The 11,603-nt window shown below is 47.9% G+C and overlaps 1 protein-coding gene across 1 annotated transcript; it reads right to left on the bottom strand.

Moving 5' to 3' along the window:
* Positions 1–1,374: 1,374 nt before the first annotated feature.
* On the bottom strand, positions 1,375–3,134 carry LOC112079205 (neuroligin-3-like). The gene is made up of 3 exons (XM_070442251.1): positions 3,129–3,134; positions 2,126–2,410; positions 1,375–1,902 (listed from the first exon to the last, which is right to left on the bottom strand). The coding sequence occupies exons 1-3, from the start codon at positions 3,132–3,134 to the stop codon at positions 1,375–1,377; spliced, it is 819 nt and encodes a 272-aa protein (XP_070298352.1).
* Between the last annotated feature and the right edge of the window lie 8,469 nt (positions 3,135–11,603).

Here is an 11,603-nt window from a genome sequence, read left to right as displayed (position 1 = left end):
GTTCTGTGAGGAGAGCAGGGTCTGACCCACGGGGCATGGTTGACCTGTCCTCTGGAGGAGAGCAGGGTCTGACCCGCAGGGCATGGTGACCTGTTTCTGTGAGGAGAGCAGGGTCTGACCCCGGGGCATTGGTGACCTTGTCCTCTGTGAGGGAGGCAGGGTCTGACCCAGGGGCATGGTGACCTGTCTCTGTGAGGAGAGCAGGGGTCTGACCGCAGGGCAATGGTGACCCTGTTCTCTGTGAGAAGAGCAGGTCTGACCCGCGGGCATGGTGACCTGTCCTCTGTTGGGAAGAGCAGGGTGCGGCGTGACCTTGCAGCAGGTCTGCCCACGGGCATGGTGACCTGTCTCTGTGAGGAGAGCAGGGTCTGACCCACGGGGGCCATGGTGACCTGTCTCCCCCCTACTTGTGAGGAGAGAGGGTTCTGACCCGAGGGCATGGTGACCTGTCTCTGTGAGGAGAGCAGGGTCTGACCCGCGGGGCATTGTGTGACCTGTCTCTGTGAGAGAGCAGGCGTCTGACCCACGGGGCATGGTGGACCTGTCTCTGTGAGGAAGAGCAGGGTCTGACCCCGGCGGGCATGGTGACCCTCTTGACACCCAGAGCAAGGCGTACGGAGTGTACGTAGGGTCTTACGTATAATGACCATGTATAGGCATAACGTTGAAGCGAGCATAGATTTCTGACATTCTACTTCTTGGTCAGGGAAAGTGCTGCCAAATGACTTCTGTACCACTCAGAGAAAAAATTAGAACGGTTTTAGAAACTAGAGATTGTTTTCTATCCAATATTAATATTAATATGCATATTGTAAGAGCAAAAATTGATTAAGAGGCCGTTTGAAAATTGGCACATATTTTCCAGTTTTTCCAATACGCCCCCTGCAGCCATAACAGGTTGGCTCTGATAGAGTCAGTGAGGCAGAGACTCCTACATGGTGATCATATTAAAGGCTCTGATAGAGTCAGTGAGGCAGCGACTCCTCCTACATGGTGGTCATATTAAAGGCTCTGATAGAGTCAGTGAGGCAGCGACTCCTCCTACATGGTCATATTAAAGGCTCTGATAGAGTCAGTGAGGCAGAGACTCCTCCTACATGGTCATATTAAAGGCTCAGATAGAGTCAGTGAGGCAGAATACTAAACAAAGGCAGAAGCTTTTTGAATATATAGAACCCTCTAATTCTAATCTGATCTCAAACCAGTTCCGCTGCTTTTTTTCATTGTTCCCCTCTAATCAGACACTGATTTAGATCTGGGATACCAGGTGGATGTAATGAATAATCAGGTAGAACAGAAAACCAGAACTAGTCCAGACTTCCGAGAGTAAGATTGAAATAACCATCTTATAGAAAGTAGTAAAGCAGGACAACTTTACCCGGTCTTGGCGAAGTTAGTCCAATAGGTCATCACCACAGCACTGAGCATGATGTCGTTCTTGGAGAAGTTACAGGGGAACAGGTCTGTGGGTCCGATCATGGGGATCCCGAACACGTAGGGTACCTCGTCCCCGTGGGCTGCGTCCGACCAGGCCGGCTTCATCAGACTCTGGCAGTGGTGGTAGAAGGCGTAGAAGTACGTTGGCGAGCCGTAACGGGCGTGGAGGTCCGCCGTCACCACCGACGGCTCCACCCACTGGTGGTCGGTGAACAGAGCGACTAGCGTCTTGCGTCGTGTCTCGGGGTTGTCGCGGTCCGCCCAGTCCGTGTACATGAACTTGATGGTTTCTCTCAGAGTGTCTTTGCCTTCTGGGTAACCGTAGAGGCTGTCAACGAAGTCYGACACTGAGAAGTCAAAGTCGTTGCCGGAGATGCCGTCCTCTGAGTCGACCACGTTGTCCACGAAGCGAAGCCCCTCCCCCTGGTTGAYTCCCAGCATGATGTCATAATTCAGGAACTCTCCCTGTGTGGAAATAACCAAATGTGTTGAAAATGTATTATTTTGTGTGACAACTGACTTTCAGCTAGATTTGATTACAGTTGTTATGTATATAGTTGACTTTACTTCATTACCATTACGGGAATGTTTGTGTGTGTATGTTTTTTCCTCTTGATCTGTTCTATCTAAAAAACGAAGTAAAATCAGAAACAAACAAAGCAACAAAACTATCCCAGCGGTCCCCCACCTGCTCCATGAGGATCTCTGGATCATCAGGTATGACGTCTCCGTCTATAACCGGTCCGAAGGCTACATGGTACCGTGCTGGCTGGATGTCCTGCTGTACCAGCTCCCTGGCACTCTTCTTCCTCAGACAGTCCACCATGTCCAGGGTATCCAGAACGTTACAGCCCACCTTCTCAGACAGCAGACGGGTGTACTTCACAGGCTGGTAGTTGACCGCCCAGCTGGACAGGGCTGAGCCACTCTGGATGATGGCACGGTGGAACAGACCTGGAGAGGTAGAGAGGACCTAAAGGTTATGAATGTCTATGTAACCATAGCAGCATAAGAAAGACAACTATGGATGATGTCACGGTGGAACAGACCTGGAGGAGGACAATAGAGAGAGAGAGAGAGAGAGAAGAGTGGTTATTTTCTCTGTACGCTATGAAAGGAATTGGAAAAGAATTGAGCACTGGAGACAAGCCAAAGAGAAAACACTGAAAAAGCTGCATATATACAGAAATATAGACAGCTAATGAGCTTAACAATCCTTCCCCTCCACCTAACCCCCATACATAAAACATCTCAGTATGATAGGTGTAGTAACGAGAGGACAGACAGACAGACAGACAGACAGACAGACAGACAGACAGACAGACAGACAGACAGACAGACAGACAGACAACAGACAGACAGACAGACAGACAGACAGATAGATTAAAGAGCTGTGGACCCTGGTCAAATGGCACCCTATCCCCTATTAAAGAGCTGTGAACCCTGGTCAAATGGCACCCTATCCCCTATTAAAGAGCTGTGGACCCTGGTCAAATGGCACCCTATCCCCTATTAAAGAGCTGTAGACCCTGGTCAAATGGCACCCTATCCCCTATTAAAGAGCTGTGGACCCTGGTCAAAAGTAGGGCACTATATATGAAATAGGGCACCATTTGGGACGCAGTTGCGTGTGTGTCTTTCAGAACCAGCTGCTAGCCAGGACATCTATACACCTCACGAAGGGGACTCACACGCATAGTAAGCATTGGGTGGCTGCCAAACATCCCTAATCAATGATTTAACCATGTAGCTGCTCGCTGAGGTATTTATACCTATAGGCCCTAGTTTTGTCGCACCTGGACTACTGTTCAGTCGTGTGGTCAGGTGCCACAAAGAGGGACGCAGGACAATTACAATTGGCTCAGAACAGGGCAGCACAGCTGGCCCTTGGATGTACACAGAGAGCAAACATTAATAATATGCATGTCAATCTCTCATGGCTCAAAGTGGAGGAGAGATTGACTTCATCACTAATTGTATTTATGAGAGGTATTGACATGTTGAATGTACCGAGCTGTCTGTTTGAACTACTGGCGCACAGCTCAGACACCCATGCATACCCCATAAGACATGCCATAAGAGGTCTCTTCACAGTCCCCAAGTCCAGAACAGACTATGGGAGGCACACAGTACTACAGGGAGTAATGACTACATGGAACTCTATTCCACATCAAGTAACTGACTCAAGCAGTAGAATCAGATTAAAAAACAGATAAAAAAACACCTTATGGAACAGCGGGGACTGTGAAGCAACACAAACAGAGGCACAGACACATGCATACACATACACACACACACAATAACATTTGCACTATATACACACAAAACTCATTGATTTTGTGTTGTAGATATGTGGTAGTGGTGGAGTAGGGGACTGAGGGCACACAGTGTGTTGTGAAAGCTGTTGTGAATGTATTGTAGTGTTTTAAAAATTGCATAACTGCCTTAATGTTGCTGGACCCCAGGAAGAGTAGCTGCTGCCTTGGCAGGAACTAATGGGATCCATAATAAACCCAGAAGAGTAGCGCTGCCTTGCAGGAACAATGGATCCAGAAATAAACCCCAGGAATAGTAGCTGCTGCCTTGGAAGGAACTAGATGGGGATCCATAATAAACCCCAGGAAGAGTAGCTTGCCCTGTGGCATGGAACTAATGGACCGGACAATAAACCCCAGGAAGAGTAGCTGCTTGCTTGGCAGGAACTAATGGGATCCCATATAAACCCAGGAAGAGTAGCTGCTGGCTGCGGAATAATGGGGATTCAATATAAACCCAGGAAGAGTACTGCTGCTATGCAGGAACAATGGGATCCGTATAGAACCCAGGAAGAGTAGCTGCTGCCTTGGCAAGAACTTGGCGGATCCGTACATAAACCCAGGCCCACGAGTAGCGTGCTGCTGGCAGAACTAATGGGACGTATATGAACACAGGAAGAGTAGCTGCTGCCCTTGGCAGGAACAAGGGATCCGATAATAAACCAGGAAGAGTAGCTGCTGCCTTGCAGAAACTACTTTCTTAATGGGATCACATAACCCGAAGAGTAGCTGTCCTGGCTTAGAAATAATGGGGATCCAGTAATTAACACCCAGGAAGAGTAAGTGCTGCCTTGCAGGAACTAATGGGATCCTAATAAACCCCAGCAAGAGTAGCTGCTGCTTGGCAGAGAACTATGGGGATCCATCAATGACAACCCAGACGAGTAGCTGCTGCTGTGGCAGAAACTAATGGGATCCATAAGTAAACCCCAGAAGATAGCTGCTGTGACAGGAACTAATGTGGATCCATAAGAAACCCAGGAAGAGTGGAGCTGCTGCTGACAGAACACTAATGGATTCCATAATAAAACCCAGGATAGAGAGCTGCTGCCTTGGCAGAACTAATGGGATCATAATACAAAACCCCAGGAAGAGTAGCTGCTGCGCGTGAAGAAGACTTCGATCCATAATAACCCCAGGACGAGTAGCTGCTGCCTGTGGCAGAACTAATGGGATCATAAGTAAACCCCAGCGAGTAGCTGCTGCTTGCAGGACTAATGGGGATCCATAATACAGAATGAATTGCGACTCAACATGGGAATGACAGAGGAGTATTGCTGCTGCCTGGATCAATGACGAGTAGGCATGAACAGAATAAATGGGATTATACCCAGAGAGAGGCGTGTCAATATGACCATGTTACTAGAAGTGTGTAGTTAACAGAAGTCAACCTCCCCACTATTATGTATAGTGTCTCTTTTTCCTGACCTTCCCTGCTGAATCTTTCCCCACTACTAACATTAAACACCAGTTAATATGAAATCATTCTCTTTCACATACTACTCAGCCTCTGTAAGACACTCTTAACTCACCGCAAGAATTACACTCACCGAACACAACCACACGCACGGACGCACACACACAAGACACAGACCACGCACCAGGCATGCACGAACGCACACACACGAAACACAACAACAGCACTTTTCCAGCGGGTGTTGAACGCCCAGTATATCACTGGACCTGTTCGCCACCCAATCCCATTCTACTTAAAAGATCCTGACGAAGTCCTGCATCATCCTCCAGGACCCCACATACCCAGCATCCTCCAGACCCCACACACCCCAGCATCCCAGGACTCCCACACACCCCAGCATCCCCAGACCCCACACACCCCAGCATCTCCAGGGACCCCACACACCCCAGCGGTCCACAGCATCTCCTCCAGGACCCCACACCACCCCAGCATCCCGCGCATCCTCCAGGACCCCACACACCCCAGCGTCCCACAGCATCCTCCAGACCCCACACACCCGCGCCTGCACATCCTTCCAGGACCCCACACACCCATCGTCCCACAGCATCCTCCAGACCCCACACACCCCAGCATCCTCCAGGACCCCACACACCCAGCGCTCCCACAGCATCTCCAGGACCCCACACACCCAGCGTCCTGCAGCATCCTCCCAGACCCCACAACCCATCGTTCCCACACATCCCAGGACCCCACACAACCCCAGCGTCTTGCAGCATCCTCCAGACCCCACCCACCCAGCGTCCCCACAGCATCCTCCAGGACCCCACACACCCCAGCATCCTCCAGGACCCCACACACCCCAGCGTCCCACAGCATCCTCCAGGACCCCACACACCCCAGCGTCCCCCAGCATCCTCCAGGACCCCACACACCCCAGCGTGGTGTATGTTGTGTGGTGTATGGTGTGTGTGTGGTGTATGTGTGTGTGCGTGTGTATGGTGTGTGGTGTATGTTGTGTGGTGTATGGTGTGTGGTCAAGGTCCGAAATTAACACCCGCCAAGTGCCAAATGTGGGTCGATTTCACGTTTGGCGAGTAAATCTCAGAAGGCTATCCGCCACACTGGCGGGTTAAATGTTTGTACCAAAATAGTCATGTAATAAAATATCTGGCATGATGTCTCGGAGGAAACGACTCATGTTGCCAGCCACAGACCGTCTCTAGTGCTCCTCGTTTCGCGGCGCTGTTCACCGTACGGGACATCAGCTACTCGACATCGCTCACTTGCCACGGCTCTGCTGCTAGCTACCGTTCATTAAAGAGCTGTTATGTGCCGACATTTACCTGGAGTAAGCCAACCCTTTGAAACGAAAACTCACCGACGCGAAAGGAGGACGAATCACATTAAAAAAATATATATATATTTTGTGAGAAATGGAGGTTTGGAGGTAAAGGAGTTTCAAGAGGCTGGCTACAGTGTGATGTTGAGGCTGTGGTGATGAGTTGTTCTGTGTGTCGCCAGAATGCTAAAGATAAAAGCAGAAACAACTCATTTGTCATCGGAAATAAAACGACGAAGCTGGAGGACATTCGTGACTGTGAACACAGCAAGTGTCACATCGCCTGCGTGTCTGTGTCCCGGGCTCAACCGGAGCCTCTCCTCTAGACACCACTAACGGCAATGTCAGAGTAGACCTGCACGAAGATGAAGACAATGTTTAGGACTGTACATTTTATTATTTATCCAGGCAAGTCAGTTAATAAGAACAACCTCTTATTTACAATGACGGCCAAGGAACAGTGCCTTGTTCAGAGGCCGACAGATATTTTACCATGTCAGCTCGGGGACTCGTTCTAGCAACACTTTGGGTTACTGGCCCAATGCTCTAACCACTAGACTACCTGCCGCCCCGTGCCATTAGAAAGAGGTTGAGACCACTTCCTGACTTGGAGTGGATGTGTGAGTAAGTGAAAATGTTGTTACTCTTGTAGCTAGACTAGTACTTTTGAAGCTAGTTTTTTCAAGTCTATTTAACAGATGTGGTCCAGTATTGTAGGTTATTTCTCAGCTCTTGATAAGCTTTGGTTCACCTCCAAAATAGTGTATAAATACCATAACATTATAGGTCTACTGAGGATGACATGGATCTCCATGCTTTCCTATGGCTCTGTAACATTCTATTTTAACGTTTGTCTCCAGATGCTGTTGACATTTTAAAGCATTGTGACACAATTGACTTTACCAGCCGTATAGTGTTGATCCTTAAGTAAACAAAGGGTAGAAGGCTAATTTAGCACAATCAACTGCCAGCTATATTGGATAACATGATTGTATATTTAATTATTATTGAATTCATTTGATGTTTGATTTTGGCAGTTTGGATGAAAAAAAAAGGAATCGCTGTGGGCTCAACATATAGAAATGAGAAGCAGGCCAAAGAGTTTATGCACCATATTGCAGAGGTGGAGATAAACAACCAGAGAGAACTTGAAAAACACCTCATTTCTCTCCATCATGTCAGATGGCTCCACAGACAGTTCTGTGAAAGAGGAGGAGTTAGTTTATGTCAGATTCTGTCACAAGGGCAAGATCCAGTCGAAGTTTGTTTAGCATCAAGTCAGTGGAGAAGGCAGACGCGGCACAGATAAGCAACGCCATCAGTGCCATCATGGAGGGAGTGTGTGATGAGTGAGGGAGCAAGTTGGTCGCTCTGGGAACAGATGGAGCTGCTGTGATGACCGGAGCCAAGAATGGTGTGGTCAGCCAGCTGAAGAGGGAAAGGGCCTACATCATCGGCATCCACTGTATGGCAAACCGCCTTGAACTGACCTTTCCTGATGCCATCCGGTCCAACGGGATGTTTCAGAAAGTAGAAGACCTCCTCTGTGGGCTCTTCACCTTCTACCACACCAGTCCACTGAACAGGGTAAACCTGGTAAACAGCTTCCATCTACCACACCAGTCCACTGAACAGGGTAAACCTTGGTAAACAGCGTTCCATCTACACACCAGTCCACTGAACAGGGTAAACCTGGTAAACAGCTTCATCTACCACACCAGTCCACTGAACAGGGTAAACCTGGTAAACAGCTTCCATCTACCACACCAGTCCACTGAACAGGGTAAACCTGGTAAACAGCTTCCATCTACCACACCAGTCCACTAACAGGGCAAACCTGGTAAACAGCTTCCATCTACCACACCAGTCCACTGAACAGGAAACCTGGTAAACAGCTTCCATCTACCACACCAGTCCACTGAAACAGGGCAAACCTGGTAAACAGCTTCCATCTACCACACCAGTCCACTGAACAGGTAAACCTGGTAAACAGCTTCCATCTACCACACCAGTCCACTGAACAGGAAACCTGGTAAACAGCTTCCATCTACCACACCAGTCCACTGAACAGGGTAAACCTGGTAAACAGCTTCCATCTACACACACCAGTCCACTGAACAGGGAAACCTGGTAAACAGCTTCCATCTACCACACCAGTCCACTGAACAGGGAAACCTGGTAAACAGCTTCCATCTACCACACCAGTCCACTGAACAGGGTAAACCTGGTAAACAGCTTCCATCTACCACACCAGTCCACTGAACAGGGTAAACCTGGTAAACAGCTTCCATCTACCACACCAGTCCACTGAACAGGGTAAACCTGGTAAACAGCTTCCATCTACCACACCAGTCCACTGAACAGGTAAACCTGGTAAACAGCTTCCATCTACCACACACAGTCCACTGAACAGGGTAAACCTGGTAAACAGCTTCCATCTACCACACCAGTCCACTGAAACAGGAAACCTGGTAAACAGCTTCCATCTACCACACCAGTCCACTGAACAGGGAAACCTGGTAAACAGCTTCCATCTACCACACCAGTCCACTGAACAGGGCAACCTGGTAAACAGCTTCCATCTACCACACCAGTCCACTGAACAGGGTAAACCTGGTAAACAGCTTCCATCTACCACACCAGTCCACTGAAACAGGGCAAACCTGGTAAACAGCTTCCATCTACCACACCAGTCCACTGAACAGGGTAAACCTGGTAAACAGCTTCCATCTACCACACCAGTCCACTGAACAGGGTAAACCTGGAAACAGCTTCCATCTACCACACCAGCCACTGAACAGGGTAAAACCTGGTAAACAGCTTCCACTACCACACCAGTCCACTGAACAGGGTAAACCTGGTAAACAGCTTCATCTACCACACCAGTCCACTGAACAGGGCAAACTGAAAACAGCTTCCATCACCACACCAGTCCACTGACAGGGTAACCTGTGGTAAACAGCTTCCATCTACCACACCAGTCCACTGAACAGGGTAAACCTGGTAAACAGCTTCCATCTACCACACCAGTCCACTGAACAGGGTAAACCTGGTAAACAGCTTCCAGCCTCTTGGGCACACACCACTGGCGCCCACCAGAATTGTCGGGACCCGATGTTCTTTATGTATTTCAGATTCAATCTGCTGATTCCCAAAATGTTTGAGGTGTCCAGCATGCCAAGGCTAGGAAATACTGCAGTACTGCGATGGAGGCTGTTGTTATCCGCTTCTGTGGCTTCCTGCATGACACACTAACACATCTGAGCAACCTGTTCGCCTGTCTGCAGAGGTCCACCATCAACATAGCAGAAGCCCACAGCTCCTTGTGCTCAACACAGGCAKTACTTAAGAAGTACAAAACCAGGTATGTTTATTTAAGCTGCAATAAGAAATACTTACCTTAAGAGAATTAAGAGAAAGGATTACGTCAATAAGAGAGGGGGAGAGAGTGTGTTGTAAAGGAACATTCTGAAAGGATGTTAAAATGAGCCTATTATCATCAAAGGGCCCATAATGAAGGCCACAATGGCCAACAGATATGGGGGATTTTCGCTGACCAGAGGTGACATCAAGACCCTTGTCACCTCACAGGACAAAATGCTTGACAGGCTAGTGGAGAGTATGACTGACAGGTTCCAGGACACCAGTGTAGGGGTCCTGTGTGCCACCAAGCTGGTCGGCTTCACCAACTGGCCAGAGTCAGGAGATGCAGCAGGTTACTTACTGTTTTGTATTACAGGGCAGTCAGGTTCAGGTTCAGGTTCATGATCATATTTTTATAGTTTGAGAATTAAAACTGCATGATGCTTGTTGTAATGTAATGTATACAATTATTCTAGATGTTGGTGACACTGAACTGGAAACCCTGGTGGAACACTTTCCATGTTGAAAGGATCCCTGACCAGTGGACTGTCCTGAAGGTGCTGATGTACCAAGAGCCCCAGTCCCTGCAGAAGATTCCGTGTCAACAGGAGCCATCAGCATTCCTGCCCTGATTTGCTGGCAATTGTTGACCAGGTCCTGTCCTTCCCTGCCACCACAGCTGAATGTGAAAGAGGTTTTAATACCATGAAACAGGTGAAAACCGATTGGCGGTCCAACCTAAAGTCTGATACACTGTCAGATCTCCTTATGGTCCAGCTGTCCTCTCCAGAGATCAGGGAGCATGATCCAATAAAAGCTGGGATGCTGTGGCACCATGACAGTCAGGAGCAGGAGGCCAGACTTCATGGACCATGCAAAGAGGGTGATTGCGGTAGAGAGTGAGGAGTATGATGAGGAGGTTTAAGTTGATTAAAATTATTAAGGATCTGATAGGTTTACAAAACCTTCAAATTTAATAGCAAATACTTCAGTAGAATTTTGAGTTCAAGACTTCTTCAGTAGTATTCAGTCTGGGAAATTAAATCTAGCAACAGCCAAAATTAACCAGCATCTGATAAGTCTCTAATTTCCCTGTATTTTATCAGGGTATTTCTACTCAGAGTAAAGGATTTGTAGACCTACTTCCCCTGTTTCCCCTTTGTATCAGGTGAGCACCAGTTCTATGTCCAATGCACTTCTCATAATAGTATCTTACCATTGTTGTTGCCCTGTTTTGACTTCTATGTACTCTTATTCATTGTATCTGATGTGCTTTGGTTTATTTCATTGTGTGTCCACCGTTTGGCATTTTTGCACTCTGTACAGCACTTTTGGTCAACTACAGTTGTTTTTAAATGTGCTCTACAAATACACCTGATTTGATTAACCGTTGATCAATAAATTAAAATAATTTAATTTCAAATGTTGCTCTGGCCTCTTCTTTAAGTTTCTATTCATCACAATACATTATTATCTCAATGAAATGTACTGAAATTCATGTATATCTGACACAAAAAAGCCATCTATTACTTTCGCCGGAAAAAATATGGTTGTTTGTCCCCTTGGCAGGTGAGCCAAAAAGTTAATTTTGGATACTGTGTGTGGTGTATGTCTGTGGTGTGTGTGGTGTATGTGTATGGTGTGTGGTGTATGATGTATGTGTGTGTGTGTGGTGTATGGCGTGTGGTGTATGTCTGTGGTGTGTGTGGTGTATGTGTATGGTGTGTGGTGT

The sequence above is a fragment of the Salvelinus sp. IW2-2015 genome, unplaced genomic scaffold (genome assembly GCF_002910315.2).
Source record: "Salvelinus sp. IW2-2015 unplaced genomic scaffold, ASM291031v2 Un_scaffold7217, whole genome shotgun sequence".
Lineage (NCBI taxonomy): Eukaryota > Metazoa > Chordata > Actinopteri > Salmoniformes > Salmonidae > Salvelinus > Salvelinus sp. IW2-2015.
Note: the sequence above shows the minus strand (reverse complement) of the source record. Positions and strands in the feature narration are given on the sequence as shown.